This window comes from Mixophyes fleayi, chromosome 2, assembly GCF_038048845.1.
Source record: "Mixophyes fleayi isolate aMixFle1 chromosome 2, aMixFle1.hap1, whole genome shotgun sequence".
NCBI classification, from domain to species: Eukaryota; Metazoa; Chordata; class Amphibia; order Anura; family Limnodynastidae; genus Mixophyes; species Mixophyes fleayi.
In genome coordinates, this window is record NC_134403.1 from 294,653,627 (window position 1) to 294,675,540 (window position 21,914).

The following is a 21,914-nucleotide window of genomic DNA, read 5'->3' on the forward strand; positions in this document are numbered from 1 at the left end:
CTTTGCCTAACAGGCTGCACTTTCTTCGTCAACCTTTTCTGTACCTCTTCTTTTTTATGTGTAATTTGTATTTCTATGATTTATAATTTTGACTGTCTAGCACTGTAGTTTTGTGGCGCCTTACGAGTAAACAATGATTATGATGATGATAAAAGTGTAGATGACACAAAACAACCAAAGATACAGGTACATACATTGAATTTATCTTAAATATTGTACGAATATGGTCATGCTGCTTTCCTCAGTAAATATAACAAACATATGTCATCCAATTGCAGTTTAAAAAACTGTATCTTTCTTGCGACTCCAATCCATGGACAGGAATATTATCCTCTCAAATGCCCAGCAACAGAGCACACTGAAATGGCAACACTATCCTCAGTTGAGGCCCTAGTCTGTAGCTTAATCCTTTTGTTCAGAAAGTCTCAGGTCACTGTCGGGTTAACGGGTCATTTTAGTTCAACACAGACATAAAGTTAACCAGTCAAACAAGACCACCAGCATTTTTGAATGAATCATTCTCCTTTCTGGAAAGGGGTAATTTTCTTCAGAAATGTTTTATCGACAAGAGGCTTTTCACTGCTAACAGTTTGTTCTCTTTCCTTGTACATGCACAGTTCCTATTAGTGTCTCTAATAGGACACTGGAAACTGGGTATTATTTCTTACTGTTAATGAGTTCCTTGCAAGTACAGGAGAAGCTAATATTCTAACTCTAGAGTTTCACTACAGCTTGGAACATAAAAAGGAAAACCGATTTATTGTATTTTAAGTAATACTATAGAGAATTTCAGGGGTTTCTCAGAAAAATAGATGGAATTTTGGCATTATTAGACAGAGACAACGATTCCCAAGTATATAATGGGTCACCTTCAATGGAGCTTAAGACTTTTGATTCACATGGTGCATTTTGGTGCCCTACAGATTTCCGTTTATAATATCTGAGAGTCATAATATCTTTTTACTCCTATAAACACAGAAAGTACAAGTGACCTTTATTGAAGGAAATGGCTAAATCCTACATGAAATACATGACCAAAAGTATGTGGACACCTCTTCTAATTAGTGTGTTTGAGCTTTTTAGCTACACCTATTGCTAACAGGTGCATAAACTCAAACATACCCCCATTAACATAGCAGTAGACTCCCTGCCCTCGCTTGATTCATATCCCTCCAAATGTGCTACTGTGTTTGATGTAACTTATCCCACTTTGGTTGTCTTTCACTTGCATAGCTTTGCCCAAGAATCAGCGAAGTCTCAGCTTACCGAACTTGGTTAAGTTCCAAGAGGCATGTATCATTTTGCAAATTACAGACTGGGTGCTCTCTGCCCTTCAAAAACCCTGGACCTGGAAAAGGCCTTACAACCCATCTTCCCTATTGCGAACCGCATCTTCTCCATTCCCTATCTTTCACTATGGATGCAGTTAGAGTCTGGGATAGGATTATTGGGTAATCCAAATATTTTGTTCCCCAGTATAGAAATGTCCCTATAACTAGTGTTTCTAAACTTCTCCCTGACCTTAATCTATCTAGTTTGTCTCCCGGGGGGGCTCTTTTCTCTTACCAACATGTTTACTACTGAGGGCCTCTGCTTCTTTGCGCAACTGCAGGAGAAATATCACTTCCCTCAATCCATACTTTTGGTTGCACCATTGGATCACTGACCTTCTCCACCATAACTGCTCTCTTAGTCTACCTCCACCCCCGTTACATGCTAATTGACTAAAGGTAATAATAGAGGTGGTATCACTTTTTGCTACCAGCATCTGACGCGTATCTCTGATATGCCAAAACATGCTCCCCAGTACAAATGGGAATCTATAATTATTTACACAGAATGTCCAAATGTGCTAATCACTTGGAAATGCTACTAAAACTTATGCATATAACCTATGTTACCCCAGCTCCATGAAGATATGGCCTGTTCACTCTAAGTTCTGTTGGCACAATTGTGGTGCTATGGGTGACATTTTTCATGTGTTTTTGACATGTCCTGATAGCCAGTTGATATGGTTAGAGGTCTTTAACCAGGCACAAAAAGTCACGGAAGATATCATTAGCCCCTTCCCCACTTGTTGCCCTCTTCCACTTATACCCAGATCAGATTCTGAAACAAAATAGATAAATATGGGGGCATATACTTATAGCTACCAGGGCAACAATCGTACAACTGTGGAAACACCCCTCCCTTCCTACTATTCACAAAATTAGTTCCAAAATACACTTGAAATGGAGACGTCCAGTGCCCACTATTCTGTGACAGCATCCCCATCCCCCATGGTTAAATGGTTTAATTGACATGAGTTTACTACCGATGGCGAAGGCTCGGTGCTCCTACTCCCACCAGATGCTGTGGGCCCTTCCCTTCCTAGCCTCATTGACTTATTTCAAGGATCCTAACTACTGTATATCTCATTATGGTGTTTGTTTTTTATGCGATCATATGATATTATCTGTGATGTCAAATCATGACTTCTGGTGCACGGTTTTGTCTTCTCCCCACTGTGTACCCTCTCACCTTTACTGTGAAATGCTTTAATAAAAACCATTAAAAAAAAAAAAAGTCAAACATGCAGCCATGCAATCTCCATAGCCAAACATTAGCAGTAAAATGTATCATAATGAAGAGCCCAATGACTTTAACTTGGCACTGTCCAATGAGTCAGTTCGTCAAATTTCTGCCCTGCTAGAGCTGCCCTGCTCAAATGTAAGTGATTTTATTGTGAAGTGGAAACATCTAGGAGCAACAATGACTTTGCTGTGAAGCTGTAGGCCACAGAATCTCACAGAATGGGACCATCAAACTCTGAAGTGTGTAGCATGTAAAACTCATCTGTCAAGTTCCAAACTGCCTCTGGAAACAACATCAAGACAAACACTGGTAGTTTGGAGCATCATGGATTAGGTATCCATGGGAGGGCAGGTGCACACTAGCTACAGATTCGCACTACCAAACTCTGGAGCAGTAGAAATGCTCTCTCTAAAATGATGGGCTTGGCGGATTCCAGGAGAACACTTCCTACCCAATTGCATACTGCTAACTGCAAAGTTCATTGGAGGAGGAATAATGGTCTGGGGCTGTTTTTCATGGCTTCATCTGGGCTCTTTAGTTGCAGTGAAGGAAAATCTTAACACCATAGCAGATAATAACATTCTAGGGAATAGTGAAACAAAAGTGGAACTCAAAAATTGTATTATCAGAGCTTTGCACCTTTGCAAAACTGATTGTTACACCACTAATCCTATTATTGTGACTTATTTAGCTCATCTCTATTATTATTATTTTTCAACTAAAACTGTGCCAACTTTATATGCAAATATTTTTGATAACAGAGCGGTAACGATCTGTTTTTACTTATGTCACAGATATGTGATGGAGTGACTAAGGCCAGGTTCAAGATATTGCTTTCACTGTTTTACAGTGTCTATAAAAATTTAAAAACCACTTCACCGGCAGCATAACTATTGTGGTCACCATCCTCATTAACACTGATTATCACAATTTTAAATAAGAGAGAGTTAAATCACTACAATTTGGCATGAGTTCACAGACACAGAAAACTCTAAATACATAAGAAGCAGAAATTGTAAATATGCACATAGAGCTAGGGGATGTAATACGGGATGTAAGAGTCCACTTTTATTGAACATTCTACTAAGCACAGATCATAACAATTTCAAAGAGTTGCCCAAATGTCTTCATCTAATTGTTGGTGCACAAGAAAATAGAAGATATTATGAATTATTTACAAACAAAAGAGTCTGAAATCAGGATTACAGTTTGTGGTTTGTGGTTGAGTGTATTCATGGGGCAAAAAAGCATAATACACAAAATCCTCAAACTAATACAAGTTATCTTTTTGTGGTATGACTTTAATGTTCAAGGTACAGGTCAAACAAAGGAGCTAAAGTGACAAAACATCCCTGAAGAAACGTGCCTTTTATGATTTTCGGAGATTTATAATTTTATAGTGTAATAAATTTCCCCATAAGTCGTGCACGAAAGCATACAACGGAAGCTCTTCTAAAGACTCATCACATTCTTGAAAAAAATAAATGTGCAATGGGTAACCTGTCATAGCTACACAAAGACAAATAATAATAATAATTATCATGGTAATAGTATATTATCTGGCAGCATTTGCTTTGCTCCCCTTTGAAGATTCAGTCACATCTGAACACATATGCATTAAGCATTAAGCAGCATGGAGTCATCAATGCTGCGGAACATGAATCATATACCATTTGCTTTATGAATAATTCAGTGGCAGGAAAAAAAAACACACGCATTACATTCATCTATACTTTCACCTAATGAACAAAGCTAGCGAAGGGTTTCACAATGACTATTATTGAAACACCTTGCTGCCCTTAAAACGGGTATTTCCAAATTAAGAGCAAAAAGAACAATATCATTACGGTTGAAGACAACACCAACATATTTATTTTTATCAAGAGATAAGTTATTACCTCTGTTTATCAAAAATTTTGACAACATTTGTGGGGCTCACAGGTCTGCTGTCTTTATTCTGGATTATCCACCACTTTTTAAAGCTAAAATTCTTACACAATAAATAGGTGATATTACTACAGTAGGAATGGTGTTTATTGCTGTGAACAGCGTACCACAGTTATGGATTAAAGAAGACTTATACCCAAAATGAAATATTTAGTTTCAGATGGCATTTACTAAGCTATAAAAAAAACCAGAAAGTTATATTTACTATACATTTTACCTCGATATAGCAGGTTTCCAATTCCAGTGCCATCTTGTTCATACACCTCCCCAGTTCTATCGGGGGTGCGTACAGCATTAGGAAAACCCAGGATTAGAGATCTCAGTTGTATGCTGGGGATTATTTCTTTTTATGATGATGATGATGATTTACTTTTTTCAAAGTAGCGCTGTTTAGGTTCAGCAGTAATACAGTGTATAACACTGTCGGCTAATAAAAGGCTCTCTTTTGCAAGCTTTCCTTGGCAAGTAGTTGTTTGTTTTGGCTGAATACTAAATACTGAAAGGTTTAACCTCATTGCTGCTTATAGTAGGGATTTCACTTGTATAGTATCCTGTGATATGCAGCAAAGAATAGTGACACACTGTGAGATCTGATAGCAATTGTGTTAGGATAGCCTTACTCTGCCATCCAATTTGACCATACTTTTTGGACTTCCGCTGGTTTCCAGCGACTAGTTGTCACTGACTGCACTTACTGGTGCGGCTATGCCAAATCAACAACGATTATATATATCAACTACCTGGAACCGCTCATGCTTCCTAGGCAATGCAAAGCTGCTGCAGCACATCTTTGCTGGTTGCTGTGGCTGAATCCAGCCTGACTGCTTGTTGTGAATGAGGACTGCTGGGTAGGCGGTGGAGCACTTACTCGGGAACACTGGGCTCAACACAGGGCAGCTGGGAGATGGAGTAAAGTTTGAGTGTAGACCAAGTATAGTAAAGGCATGTTCAAGCAAATGCAGCTGGGTCTGACCTGGACACAACCGTGTATAAGTCTGTCAGACGCTGTATCCATTGCGGCTACTGAAGGGCAGGTGCAAGAGCCATGCTGATGATTATAATTATCAGCACAGACCTTGCTAGTATTTAAAAAACGGCGTGCCTCTCCCCTCATGTAGTCCCAGCACCATTAATCACAGCCTAGGCTGGTAGCAGCAAAATCGAGATCGGTGGAGCAGGGATGAACAGTGCTGCTACTAGATCGGTGGAGCAGGGATGAACAGTGCTGCTACTAGATCGGTGGAGCAGGGATGAACAGTGCTGCTACTAGATCGGTGGAGCAGGGATGAACAGTGCTGCTACTAGATCGGTGGAGCAGGGATGAACAGTGCTGCTACTAGATCGGTGGAGCAGGGATGAATAGTGCTGCTACTAGTACTAGGCTATGACAGGCTGAACTGGTGATAACAGGGAAACCTGCAGCATGGACCCTCCTGTCACAATTTCACACAGCCCTAGACTATTCAGCCCATGACTTTATTTCCTAGGTGAATTGGGCCTGCAACAACTAATCTATCTCCCTAGAAGGAAACAGCCCTGTGCTGAAAGCACTAGGACTCCTACCAAAACCCCAGCTAATGGGTATTTGGTAATAAGGAGTAAATTAAATTGATAAAATAAATTTTTTGCTGGTGCACCACTAGTCCCTACAAGCCCTGGCATGCCTGATTGGGCATGGGCACCCGTGGTTGCTTGAGCATGCTGGCACATGAAGAACTACAAACACCAGCATGCCCTGGCACCTAGACCTGCTGGGATTTATAGTGCACCTCCAAAAATTACTGTAAAATAAACACACAGTGAATAAAATAGTTTTCTAAAAAGAACTTCCCACACACCCCCTTGTTCTCCATGTTATTTCACACCTAAATCCACTGGGGATCCTCTTATTGCTTACTGCTTGAAATACATTTGACAAAAACAGAAAACCTTATGTACAATGAGAAAATGCTCCTTGCGTAGCCATGAAGCAACTGACAGGCAGCACAGCCTATCAGCTTCTAATCAATACAAGGAGGCTTGTGTGTGTGTATATATATATATATATATATATATATATATACATATATATATATATATATATATATATATATATATATATATATGTATATATATACATACATACACAAACATACATACATACATATACACAGCTTTATATAAAGAAACTGTCAGTGCTGGACCTGACACACATCAGATGTATAAGGCCACCTAGATGCATTGGTCTATTTGCTCTTTGAACTCCTGTCTCAATCAATCAACGATAAATACACTTCTGTGCGGAATTGTCAAAACAGTCTCAACAATAATCGCTTCAGATGGGAAAGGCGCTGAGTTCCAGTGAGTTATTCAGGCGTTCAATGGTAGCCCGGCAACAACACCATTGCATTCTCAATGATAGGCAAACAAGTGTGTTCAGAGATTACTTTTCCATTCTGTTATCAAGACAGGCACACATTTTGGAGATAAGAAACTCTTCTACTGAGGCCTTTTCCCCCCCACAATAATGTCAATCCCCACAGCCTTTTGAGAAGACAATAGCCTGCAACTTCTAGCAATTCCTTTCTTACTAGTCTTCGAGGGAGCCAGCTTAATTAAGTAGGCTGTAAATTTTAATTAATTGCAAATATTTAAAAAATTATAAAGCTGTCTAAATATTGTAAATGTCATATTCTTCTCAAAATGTGTGTGTGTTTTAAGTTAGTGTCTCCAATATCTGCAGTATTTGTAGACAAACTTGCCATATCCTTTAAGGACATTTGCAGTCAAAACATATTATATAATCAGAATTAGAATATATATAGCTTCTGGCCTAAATGAAACACTTGTGGTAAGAAGTAATTTATTGACATTTGAGACTTTGATGTGTGTGTTTTTTAATTAGCTAATAGTACCTGACCATGACTACGAATTACCAACATTCCCAAATTGAAAATTGTAACAAATAAGGCCACATCACTCAGCCTAATAAAATGTACCCTGTGCCAGTAAAGTCACTCCTCTGGTGCCTCTAGTGTGGGCGTCAAGAAGTTCAAGGGTGTTTATAGGGGAGGTGAGTATACATGCATATCCTCACATGCTACCATGCAGCAGAGCTGGATTAAGGGGGAATACTGGGGACATGTGCCTGGCTCCCCTGGACCAGGCACTGTGGCATTTTATGGTTTTGGTGGCTGACCCCTCCTCTGGGACCAGCCACCTTCATGCGGCTGCAAATTGTATGATCCATTCCTCCCTTCCTTCCCCTATCTGTGTGGCCACCGCCTCTTTTGTGTGCCAGCATCCTCCTATCTCCTTCTGATACATGTCCCATGGGACGCACACCACATGACAGGTGGCATCCCTTGTGCGCAGTACTGCATGAGAGGCAGACAGAAGAGTCTGCCTCTCCATCACACCAGGAAGAAGGATCTTAATGTAATGCAGGTGGGAGGTGTGCTAATAATTTCATGGCTGGTGACGCTAATTATTTAGTGGGGCTATTTAATTTAATAGCAGGGCCTATTAACTTAAGGTGAGGTGATGGGACCTATAATTTATTGCTCAGGTGGTTTAGAGGCTATTAATTAATATGAGGCTGAGTTTGGGGAGAATATTAATAGAATATTAATGACAGCGATGGTTGTGGGAAATAGGCATATTTATTAACTGTAAATGCTATTAATTTATTGCTGGGGCTCTTTGGTGAAAGGGAAGTAAGTTTATTTATTACTTTGGAATTCTATTCATGTAATGTCGGGCCTTTTGGGAGAAATAGTTCTATTATTAAATGTGGATACTATTAATTTAAAGTCAGGGCTGCTTGGAGGGGAATAGGTCCATTTATTAAATGTGAATACTACTAATTTAATTTAATAGTTGAGGCTAGTTGCAGGAAGGGAGGCCTAATTATTAAACATAGGTGCTATTGATTTAATGCTGATTAGGGCTTTCTAAAGTTTATGTACCTGTTTAATAAACCTGTCTTTTATTTCCCAAATAGGGCCCCAACGTTCCAGGATTCAGACATGCAGTAGCTGAGCTTAAGACACCAGAACTCACAGAAAGTGAAAGCTGCAAGAACTGCTAGGAGTGAGCAGGACAGTCTGTCAACTGTTCTTGTTCTGGTGGGGCAGTCCCAAGTTTGGGTGACTGTCCTACTTAGTCAGGATTTGGTCTGGCTGCAAGGACAGTTGGGAGGCATGTTATGCTTCACACTACACTGTTTTGCTCCTGAAGGGAGAGCTGTGTGCACCTAACAGTATTGAATGCAGTATTACCCGTGTATTTGTCTAAGATGATAGCCATTTTACTCCATAGAGGGCCCTCTGTCTTTAGTGCTCCAGGATGCTGAGAACCTTAATTCAGCTCTGCCATGCCGCAAATAAGCCCAGATAGTTTCATAGCCATAGCTTTTATCACCTTTAGACTGACTATTTATCCTGTAGTCTCTGCAAAAGTAAATAATTGCTTTCTCAAAAGTAACAAAGCTTGAAACCTTCTGGAAAGAGAACAGGGAAGGCATTTCTACTTTCTCCATTTTGATGAGGATAAAAGAAACCGCTTATAAGATTTATTATTACTGGTTTGAAATATTGTGCAAAATGTTTCCATCCTCCAATTCTGCGGAATTGTGGTCACAGGGACACTTACCTGCATATTTGGTGGACATGCCCGCACATTATCCCTTTCCGGGATAAAGTACATTCTATTATCAACTCCCTATAAGAACTACTAATTCTTAAAGGCCCTTGGACATTCTTACTACCCCCCCAAGATGAGAGTAATCAAACCAAAAAGCTGATTTCTCACATTCTTTCGGCTGAAAAAGCTCAACTAACGAAGAATTGGAAACAAATGGATCCTCATTCTGTATCGCCATTAAAGAACTACATTTGGCATTTAGTATGCCTGGAAAGAAATACATATTATTTACATGATAAATTACCCAAGTTTGATGCTCTATGGACGCCTTGCTTCTCTAGAAAGAGTCGATCTGGCCGGTGCCTCCCTGATACTTAACCACTTTAAACCTTCTAAGGGCCACTCATGCTATCTCTGGGACCTCTCCGGGTTCGAATGGAACACATCTCCTGATGCTGTATGATTTATTTTGCTTTTACTTGCAATTCCAAACGCTTCGCTGTTTAATATCCTGGTATTAGAAAAAACTTTGTGGAAACAGTATTGTTTGTTTTAACAAATTGCTTATTGTCATTTGATTGACAAATGTTTTCTCAATAAACATAAAGTTCCAAAAAAAAGGTAACAAAGCTTATTTGAAATGCAATGAACTAAAACTATAATAATAAACTACAATATACATTATAAATATGTACAATGGTAACACATACATGATACTAACCTGTTCAGAAGAGGAAACAATGATACTGCAAGATACACACAGGGATACCATTTCAAGGATTTAATTTCTTCTGCCATTATAATCTAGAAAACAGATGTGACATGGATACATTTTGTGTCAACATAGGGAGGACCATTTAATACTTATACATGGAAAACTTATATAAGTAAAACACATGATCACATATTAACAGGATGATAAACAAGGGAAAGAAAAAGATGGTGGAATCAGACCCAGAGTAACTCCATATAGGTCCCTAGGTAGAATTACAACTGGGCATAATTACAAGCAGGCCCTATACAGTTGCCACCTGTGCTGTTCCCCACTGTCATCTCCTCTAAGCACTGCACTCATAAGGAATAGCGTGGTGACCAGTGGGTTTAATGAGCTCCCTGCCATGTGACTGCCAACACTGCATGGCATATGAAGCTGAAAAACATCAGGCACATGTCAGGCTCCAAAATTAAATTCTGCTCAGAGGGAATGGATATCTGGGGGTATTTTTACTAAACTGCGGGTTTGAAAAACTTCCACACAAAAAGTAAACTGAAGAATGTTCCACAGGACTATACAGGGTACAAGTTCAGCAATATACCAGATATAAATAAAAATAAAAATAGTTCATAGCATATGGGAACAACCTCAACGCTTACTCAATTACTTAAACTGATGAGGGCCAACATTTTGCGCATGTTGAATGCACAGTATCTACTGCGCATGCGCGATCAGGATAATGTCGTTATCATTACAACAAGTGAAACTATACACTTTATCTTTACATCTCCTGCAAGTGGAGTTTTTTGTCCCCGGTCCGAATGCCACACGAAAGGGGTGGTAACAGGAAAAACACATCAAAGAGGATATTCGAATAGCCTCACCAATGAAACGCATTTTTATCTACAGTAGAAATGGCAGATCTGTTGCTGGCTATAGCAGTGTGCTGGGGGAAAAAATGTTGTGTGTATGTTCCTTGCAGGATAACCCCACCCTTTCAGCACCTGTTATGGCCTATAAATTGATTTGAGCAACTTCCACTTTTGTATTTGTCTGAGAGGCATGTTGGTGTCAGTAGCTGAGGGGGAGTGCTGACATTGGATTGCTATTTGGAGGCTTCTGGGGTACCTCTTTGGTTAGTTAGCTCTCAATTTAAAAACACATATGTATGGCCCAAATATAGGGACTCTCATTGTTTAGAGTAGGACCATCCTATTAGCAAAAGCGCCTTGGCGTGGCAGGATGGCTTAAACATACATTTGCAAATGTGTGCAACAAAGACTTTTGCATTTTTATCTACAGTAGAAATGGCAGATCTGTTGCTGACTATAGCAGTGTGCTGGGGGAAAAAATGTTGTGTGTATGTTCCTTGCAGGATAACCCCACCCTTTCAGCACCTGTTATGGCCTATAAATTGATTTGAGCAACTTCCACTTTTGTATTTGTCTAAGAGGCATGTTGGTGTCAGTAGCTGAGGGGGAGTGCTGACATTGGATTGCTATTTGGAGGCTTCTGGGGTACCTCTTTGGTAAGTTAGCTCTCAATTTAAAAACACATATGTATGGCCCAAATATAGGGACTCTCATTGTTTAGAGTAGGACCATCCTATTAGCAAAAGCGCCTTGGCGTGGCAGGATGGCTTAAACATACATTTGCAAATGTGTGCAACAAAGACTTTTGCATTTTTATCTACAGTAGAAATGGCAGATCTGTTGCTGGCTATAGCAGTGTGCTGGGGGAAAAAATGTTGTGTGTATGTTCCTTGCAGGATAACCCCACCCTTTCAGCACCTGTTATGGCCTATAAATTGATTTGAGCAACTTCCACTTTTGTATTTGTCTGAGAGGCATGTTGGTGTCAGTAGCTGAGGGGGAGTGCTGACATTGGATTGCTATTTGGAGGCTTCTGGGGTACCTCTTTGGTAAGTTAGCTCTCAATTTAAAAACACATATGTATGGCCCAAATATAGGGACTCTCATTGTTTGGAGTAGGACCATCCTATTAGCAAAAGCGCCTTGGCGTGGCAGGATGGCTTAAACATACATTTGCAAATGTGTGCAACAAAGACTTTTGCATTTTTATCTACAGTAGAAATGCCAGATCTGTTGCTGGCTATAGCAGTGTGCTGGGGGAAAAAATGTTGTGTGTATGTTCCTTGCAGGATAACCCCACCCTTTCAGCACCTGTTATGGCCTATAAATTGATTTGAGCAACTTCCACTTTTGTATTTGTCTGAGAGGCATGTTGGTGTCAGTAGCTGAGGGGGAGTGCTGACATTGGATTGCTATTTGGAGGCTTCTGGGGTACCTCTTTGGTAAGTTAGCTCTCAATTTAAAAACACATATGTATGGCCCAAATATAGGGACTCTCATTGTTTAGAGTAGGACCATCCTATTAGCAAAAGCGCCTTGGCGTGGCAGGATGGCTTAAACATACATTTGCAAATGTGTGCAACAAAGACTTTTGCATTTTTATCTACAGTAGAAATGGCAGATCTGTTGCTGGCTATAGCAGTGTGCTGGGGGAAAAAATGTTGTGTGTATGTTCCTTGCAGGATAACCCCACCCTTTCAGCACCTGTTATGGCCTATAAATTGATTTGAGCAACTTCCACTTTTGTATTTGATATTTGAATAGCCTCACCAATGAAACGCAGGCATACAGAAGAAGGGGCAAATGAGGGGGGACCAAAAAGACAAAAGAAGAAATACATATACCGTATATACTCGTGAATAAGCCGAGTTTTTCAGCACATTTTTATATGCTGAAAAAGGCCCCCTCGGCTTATACACGGGTGAACTTACCTGGTCTCCGGTCCCTCAGCTCTTAAGTTCCGCAGTGGAACGCATGTGCGTTCCACTGACAGGAAGTTCGGCACAAATGCCGAACTGCCTGTCAGTGGAACGCACATGCGTTCCACTGCAGAACTTAAGAGCTGAGGGACCGGAGACCAGGTAAGTTCGTTCTCTCTCTCTCTCTCTCTCTCTCCCTTTCCTATTCTTTGGGGGTGAATTTCAGATATGGCATTTGCTGGGTCTCATAATACAGTATTATTCAGGATACCTTACATTATGATGTCTCACAAAGTAGTTGATGGTTCTATTTTTTACGATTCATTTATAAAACAGTTTTTGCAAATGAAATCAATAAAGTAGAGCACCATGCTTACAAATCAGGGGGTGTGGAAATATTAATGCACACATATATAAAGATATTTATTTCCAGTGTCCCCCTGCACCCCATTTTGAAATGTGTCAGGGCTACACTAAAATGGCAAGCTTATATCAGGACCATAAAGCCATATTTATGGAGCAGTTGTGATAAAATGGCAAACAAACTGTATTTTTTTTTTTAAATTGATGCTTGGTGTCACACCTACAAGACCACGTTCAAAATCAGTCCTGCTTTTTCTAGATATGCACCCAAAGCTGGTTGTTTTCATGCCTGCTTTCTGCAAGATAGGGAACAGATAGCATGCCAAAAAGATTTAGCTTGGTATCAACTCTGTGTTTCAGGAATAATAGTTCAATAATTTCTTCTGTGAACCAAGAAATACTCTCTATGTATAATATGTTAATATAGCAACATTGAACTTCTTTTTTTTAGTTTTAGTATTGTTTAAAGGAGAACTTGAGGAAACAATGTTTTATGTGAATGAATCTTCACCTAATCCGCCACTGGTGCCTAAACCTGGTACTTCTACCTGCATAACAGCCTGGAGAAATTTCAATATTACAGCTGCACTGTAGAAGGAGCACAAAACAAGAGCACAATTCATATTTTTTTCCATCCATTAAAAGTCAGCTGAGGTAACTTTTGAAGCCCATTCAGTGTGCGCCACAAAAGGCCTGGGTTTTGCATCAGCCCAGTGTATTTGAAAGTGTTCACCTATCCTCCGACTTAAGCCAAACAGTATATCTGTACAAATAGCAATATACCACTGATTCATTTTTAATAAAGAAAGGTGCATATGTCCAAAGAACCAGTCAGATTAAAAATACATGAATCATTCAGTAGCTAATCAATCAAAAACACACATGATATAAAAATGTGTAAAATTAAAATGCATATACAGATGTAAATAAAAAACATAATAATGAATAAATCTAAAAAAAAAATTACCAGTAGCTGCTGCATTTCCCACCCTAGGCTTATACTCGAGTCAATAAGTTTTCCCAGTTTTTTGTGGTAATATTAGGTGCCTCTGCTTATATTTGGGTCGACCTATACTCGAGTATATACGGTAATTAATGAAGACACATTGAAAGATAACAGTATTTTTAATCTATCTAAGCACCAGCTTAATAAATTAGAATTTTCCCTATTTGGTATGGGACTTACCTTTGGCCCTACTCAAAAACCTAATATATTTCAGATGTACATCTATATTTATAAATATACCAGGAAACTAACCCTTATGAGACACTTTGCAAGGAAAGAATCAGTCATAATTTTTAATTATGAAAACACTTCCAAGTCAGGACTTAAACCAGCATCCAAATTTTACCCCTTCAATCTAGGAGCAGTCGCATTGATTTACTTCAGGAACTGGTGGTTAAATACTTATGCCAATGTAATTATGATAGCCCTCGCAACAAAAATTTAACTGAACAAGAATCTTTGAATAAGTTGAAATAAAAAGTGGATAAAGGCAGAGGAGTGGTGCTATTGGATAGAACTGACTACATAGAAGAAGCACAGAGACTTCTGAATGATGTGGATTCCCAACTCTCCCCCCCCCCACTAAAAAAATAAAAATAAAGTTTAAATACATGCACCACTAATGGATTTTTTTAAAGGGGGAACTTTGAAAATTTTTTTAATTATTACACTGTTATTTTTTTTTTAAAAATAGTACTTTTCAGTTTTCAGCTTATTTTAATGAACTTTTACACCTATTTTTTCATTTTAATTTAGATTTTACTTAACTTAAAAAAATTTTTTTTTCTTTGAGCAGACCAAGGAGGTGCGAGATGAAACAGCAGATTTGCCTGTTTCACCCACAGCGTTAAAAAACAATTGAATAACTTTTTCCGCTGAGGGTTCGCATGGGTTTTGCATCAGCCCAGTGTATTTCAAAGTGTTCACCTATCCTCCGACTTAAGCCAAACAGTATATCTGTACAAATAGCAATATACCACTGATTCATTTTTAATAAAGAAAGGTGCATATGTCCAAAGAACCAGTCAGATTAAAAATACATGAATCATTCAGTAGCTAATCAATCAAAAACACACATGATATAAAAATGTGTAAAATTAAAATGCATATACAGATGTAAATAAAAAACATAATAATGAATAAATCTAAAAAAAAAATTACCAGTAGCTGCTGCATTTCCCACCCTAGGCTTATACTCGAGTCAATAAGTTTTCCCAGTTTTTTGTGGTAATATTAGGTGCCTCGGCTTATATTTGGGTCGACCTATACTCGAGTATATACGGTAATTAATGAAGACACATTGAAAGATAACAGTATTTTTAATCTATCTAAGCACCAGCTTAATAAATTAGAATTTTCCCTATTTGGTATGGGACTTACCTTTGGCCCTACTCAAAAACCTAATATATTTCAGATGTACATCTATATTTATAAATATACCAGGAAACTAACCCTTATGAGACACTTTGCAAGGAAAGAATCAGTCATAATTTTTAATTATGAAAACACTTCCAAGTCAGGACTTAAACCAGCATCCAAATTTTACCCCTTCAATCTAGGAGCAGTCGCATTGATTTACTTCAGGAACTGGTGGTTAAATACTTATGCCAATGTAATTATGATAGCCCTCGCAACAAAAATTTAACTGAACAAGAATCCTTGAATAAGTTGAAATAAAAAGTGGATAAAGGCAGAGGAGTGGTGCTATTGGATAGAACTGACTACATAGAAGAAGCACAGAGACTTCTGAATGATGTGGATTCCCAACTCTCCCCCCCCCCCCCCCACTAAAAAAATAAAAATAAAGTTTAAATACATGCACCACTAATGGATTTTTTTAAAGGGGGAACTTTGAATTTTTTTTTAATTATTACACTGTTATTTTTTTTTTAAAAATAGTACTTTTCAGTTTTCAGCTTATTTTAATGAACTTTTACACCTATTTTTTCATTTTAATTTAGATTTTACTTAACTTAAAAAATTTTTTTTTTCTTTGAGCAGACCAAGGAGGTGCGAGATGAAACAGCAGATTTGCCTGTTTCACCCACAGCGTTAAAAAACAATTGAATAACTTTTTCCGCTGAGGGTTCGCATCCAGCCTATACTTTAACATTGACAAACGGTTGGAGCGCGATAAGACCGTTTCGGTAAAAAAAAAAAAAAAAGATTAGAATTGCGGGAGAAGTTTCCGTGCTCAAAAATAAGAAAAAAAAAAAAAAAAAGACTTAACTCGCTCGAAATTACAAACTCGCTAACAATTGAATACCCCCCTATGAACTAATATCTTATTGTGGTTTCTCTAACCATTTTATATTGTTTTGGTTTTTACTGATCTGGCTGTCCCCATATATTTCTGTGCTGGTTCTTATATTGTCTCTTTATGGGTTTTATCATATATTATCTTTTTATCTGAATTAACTATCTTTATATTCTTATTTTATATATTTATCATATTGCTTCATTTATTATAAACCTGTACGTTTTTATGCTGACATATATTGATATAGGCATAGTCCTTATTGAACTTTTACTTGCTCCTTTCCAATATAGCCACCTAACATCCTCTTTGCCATACACTAACAGACCTATACCCATAAGCAAGAAGGCCGCTGTAATAAATTAATGAAAAATTTTGTGGCCACCGCAAAAATAAGGATATGGCTAATCTACCCAGTCCCCACTGTATAATTACACTCCACTTGCAGGAGATGTAGAGATAAAGTGTATAGTTTCACTTGTTGTAATGATCGTAGCACTACCCTAATATTAGAATACATCAGTCAGTGGTGTTGCCACTTCACGTTCCTTAGGATCTCCCGGGGAAGAGATAAACAAAGTTGGCAAGTATGACTTGGTCAGAATTAAATCAATAATCCCTGCCCTGTGAGGCAGCAATGCTAGCCACTGTCCTGCTTTGCTTTACACTGGACCTAGTGACCCAGTAAGTTATTTTACGTTATTATTAGCCTATTTTAAATTGTTACCAAGTTCTATTATTGTACTAGTGTACTAGGTGCATATCTGCCAACATTTAACAATAACAAAGCCGATTATGTATAGTATTATCTACAGTGGCTGTAAAACGTATTCACCCCCTTTGGAATTTCATGTGTTACAACATGATAGATTTATTTGAAATTTATTCCCACTAATAAACACAAAGTACCTGATGGTGTGCCAAAAAAAATAGTCCAATCATTTGTCCAAATTAATTATGAGCAATAAAGTGAAAAAAGCGATTGCATTGGTATTTATCTCCTTGCTATATCTTTCTTCACAAGTCACATTAACAGTTTAGTGGCGTTCACAGCATAAATACACCTGTCTCTGTGACCTCCCCCAGGTAGTTAATACATTTTTAAGAAAAGACTACAAAATGAAGAAAAAAAACATTCCAAGCAGATGTGGGATAATGTCATTGAGAAGTACCAATCATAAAAAGGGTGCAAGAATATTTCCAGGGCATTGAATATACCTCAAGGCACAGTTAAGGCATTCATACAAAAATGGAAAAAAAATTAACCGTATGGAAAAGAAATGGAACGCATGAATCTACCAAAACAGGCCGTCCTCAAAAACTGAGTTGGCTAGAAGAGCTGTAATAAGGGAGGCAAATAGAGGCCAATCTCAACTCTAAAAGGAGCTACAGTCTTCCATGACCGAATTGGGAGTAAATGTGCAGTGGACTATAATAGCATTCACGCTTCAGAAATCTGGGTTGTAAGGGAGGGCGGCAAGAAGAAAGCACTTGTTGAAGCAAACTCACACGAAAACCCTGCTACAGTTTGTCCAAAGAATGTATCTTTTCAGCCTCAATGCTAAGTGCTATGCTTGATGCCAACCTAACACTGCACATTGCATTGAAAACACCATCCCTAAAGTGAAGCACGGTGATGACAATATCATGCTATGGGGATGCTTTTCTGTAGCTGGTACTGGAAAGATCAAGAAAATACAGGGGAAAATGGATGGAAGAAAATGCAGAGAAATCCAGAATGAAAACTTGCTGCAGTCTACAAGAGTGCCTGGAGTTGGAAGAAGATTTATCTTCCAAGATGACAATGACCCAAAGCATATCATCATCATCAACATTTACATAGCCAGCAAATTCCGTAGCGCTTTACAATTGGGAACAAACATTAATAAAACAATACTGGGTAATACATACAGACAGAGAGGTAAGAGTATGGCAAATGCCAAAAAGGTTTGTCCTGAAGTGGCCTAGTCAAAGTCCAGATCTGAAGCCCATTGAGCATCTGTGGCACCATTTAAAAACTGCTGTCCACCAATGATCACCATCAAACCTGATGGAGCTTGAGCAATTTTGCCAAGAAGGGCTAAAATTCTATTGTCTAGATGTGCAAAACTGGCTTTAAAAGGTATTTACCTCCCAAAGACTTTTTCATATTTTGCTGTGTCACGACATGGAACCAAGATGGAATTATTTGAAATTTATTTCCACTAATCAACACAAAGTATTATTTTATAATGTGGCAGAAAAATGTAATCCATCCATTTGTCCAAATTAATTATGAACAGAAAACTGGGGGGGAAAAGTGATTGCGTCAGTATTTAACCCGCTCTGAATCCTGAGTTAATACTTGGTAGAACCACCATTAGCAGCTATTATAGCTCTAGGTCTATTGTGGTAAGTGTCAGGTTTATAAGCAAAGTCTTGCATGGCTTGAAAAGAGGAAGGTTAATGCCCTTGACTGGCCCTGACCTAAATCTTATAGAAAATCCGTGATGGAGTTAAAGAGAGCAGTCCATCGAGGCTCACCACTAAATTTGATTGAACTTGAATAATTCTGCTGGGAAGAATGGCCAAATCTAGATGCACTAAGCTGGCAGAGACATATCCAAACAAACTGATAGTTGTAATTACAACAAACGTTAGCTCTACAAAGTATTAAAACAGGAGACTAATCAATTTTCCAACCCTGTAATACTAGTTTTTAATTTTTTATTAATTTTTAGATCTGTTGCCTTTTTTTTGTGTTTGTTGAATGTTGTAAGACAAAGTGTGTAAATACAGTCATGGCCAAAAGTTTTGAGAATGACATAAGTATTGGTTTTCACAAAGTTTGCTGCTTCAGTGTTTTTAGATCTTTTTGTCAGGTGTTGCTATGTTATACTGAAGTAAAATTACAAGCATTTCATAAGTGTGAAAGGCTTTTATTGACAATTACATTATGTTTATGCAATATTTGCAGTGTTGATCCTTCCATTTGAAGACCTCTGCACTTCGCCCTGGCATGCTGTCAATCAACTTCTAGGCCACATACTGACTGATGGGTGCCCATTCTTGCCTAATCAATGTTTATCAAAATTAGTTATCACTTTTGCATTATGGCAAGGTGCTCCATCATGCTGGAAAAGGCATTGTTCGTCACCAAACTGTTCTTGGATGGTTGGGAGAAGCTTCTCTTGGAGGATGTTTTGGTACCATTCTTTATTCATGGTTGTGTTCTTAGGCAAAAAAGTGATAACTAAGTGGCTCTGGGATAAAAACATTGAAATTTTAGGTCCATGGCCAGGAAACTCCCCAGACCTTAATCCTATTGAGAACTTGTGGTCAGTCCTTAAGAGGCGGGTGGACAAACAAAACCCCACAAATTCTGACAAACTCCAAGCATTGATTAGGCAAGAATGGGCAGCCATTAGTCAGTATGTGGCCCAGAAGTTGATTGACAGCATGCCAGGGCAAATTGCAGAGGTCTTCAAAAAGAAGGATCAACAGTGCAAATATTGACTATCTGCATAAACTTAATGTAATTGTCAATAAAAGCCTTTGACACTTATGAAATACTTGTAATTTTATTTCAGTATACCATAGCAACATCTGACAAAAAGGTCTAAAAACACTGAAGCAGCAAACTTTGTGAAAACCAATACTTGTTTCATTCTCAAACTTTTGGCCATGACTGTACAGCTGCAAAAAGTTTGATTTCATTTATTTCAATTTCCATGGTGTAATGTGACAAAAGGTAATGATTTTGACAGGGTATGATGTTTTTCTATAGGCACTGTATGTGCTGACCATTATATAATCAGTCAATTTTTCATATTATAGTATTTAATTTATTTAGTTGAAATGCATTGAAGGAAATATTTGTATCTTTTGAATACATCTTATAAATAAAATTTATGCTCTAATGCATTCTAATAGGTGGAAGGATGATTGACCTTGCAGTTACAGCCGTTAAATGAAATATGCAACACTATTACTGGATATTGCCATGCAAGTAATATATATTTCAGATTTCATACATCTATAAATGTGCCACTGGGGAGAAAAGTTTGCTTAAAAACACACAGAGAGAAAACCGGTTACTACAAGATTTGATCTAGTAATGTCAGACCTCAATGTGTAAATTCCTATTATGCTAATCTTGTTCCCTGTTCTCTTTTGCTCTCGTCACTGATTACCTGATGCAGCTTTAGCACTTATGTAAAGGCAGAGTGAGCAAGGCCAACGAACATAGATAGGAGAGGGAAACATTTATTACTTAGATCATGATCTGTAAATGGCAGGGAGACTAGTCATTCCACACAAGCTGTCATTTGGGCAGTCACTGTGCTATCTGTCAACCTTCGGTGAAGGCGCCCATGTTTGTAGAGAAAAATCTACCAACTGAGAAGGTAGAATACAGTTTGCCAAAATAAGAAAAAACTAAAAGAAAAATCCAACAGGGGATAAATAATAATAAGTGAATAAATATTTAAATATAATTTCTTAACTATATTATATACAAATGTTGTGACTATATGGAGAATGTATGCTTATATTTGGCAATTAGTAATATTATCACTTATATTCAGTGATTTGCAACAACCCTTGTATCTCTACTGCTCCTCCACTAAAATAAATGGAATCGAACATGGAATAATCAAATCTGCACTGTTCACAAGCCATTATACATTGGTCTGCCACCTAAGACACTGGTTACCTGTTTGTTTCAGAGTATCGGGTGTGCATTGGATGTTTGCCCCATCTTAGGTGTTTGCATGTCTTTTTCTTTGGCCTCCTTTACAGTTGTACATAAATTCAGCTCTCAAACACAAAGGTCCGTTTTATTTTACTGCACATGCCTGGAGAGATGTTTTGGAAGTGTAAACACAATTTAGTTACTACCAATTTAAATATCTCCCAAATTTGCATCTTCCTCAATTGGGACAGAGGGTGTAACTCATCATGATCACGTCAGTATGGGGGGGGGGGGGTGGGCTGTCCACACCCCTTGGGGCGTCCCTAGCGCTTTTGAAGTATGGCTGCCCCTTATTCTTCTCCCCTACCTCTCAAACACCATTCCTTGTTGTGTACATCAGTGCGCACAACACCCATTCACCTCTGCTCTAACATGCAGAGCAGCAGCGAACAGACAATATCTCCCAGATTTTCCACTTGTGGGATACAGCTGTCCCAGATCAGGAAGGCAGGACAGAGCCTTCATATTGGTACGTCTACACCATCCATATACACCACTTAAGAGGCATAAAACTTGTGGCCCCCCGAGCTGTAATACATTAATATCAGAGCGTCACTTTACTCATTAAATAATAGTATAAATAAAAACCATAACCTCCTCTTTGATTAAACAGTAACCAACACTATCATTTGTAGCCTGGGCTAACTAATGCAAATGCGTGAGGACAAAGAGCAAGGGGTCTTGCAATTGGACACACTATAATAGTTAAATCCACAGCCTGGGGTCCTCATATCATAATGCACTCAAGCCCTGGGCTGGTCTGTGCAGGAGAAATTAGAACTGAGGGATGAATTAAACCAGAGGAAATCTAAAAGCTGTGGTGTGAGTACATAACCATTTTTGGATTATTAAGGGTTAACAAAATGAGGAGGTGTGGTAATGTGCAAACAAGTGTCATGAAGGGGC

General features: G+C 38.4%; 1 protein-coding gene across 2 annotated transcripts in view; it reads right to left on the reverse strand.

Moving 5' to 3' along the window:
- LOC142139111 (uncharacterized) overlaps positions 1-21,914 on the reverse strand; it is a 441,344-nt gene that overhangs the window by 25,596 nt on the left and 393,834 nt on the right. For both annotated transcript variants that reach the window (XM_075196426.1, XM_075196427.1), the window contains one exon: positions 9,866-9,948. In XM_075196426.1, the coding sequence (XP_075052527.1) occupies positions 9,866-9,948 (83 nt within the window). The remainder of the gene's footprint in view (positions 1-9,865; positions 9,949-21,914) is intronic.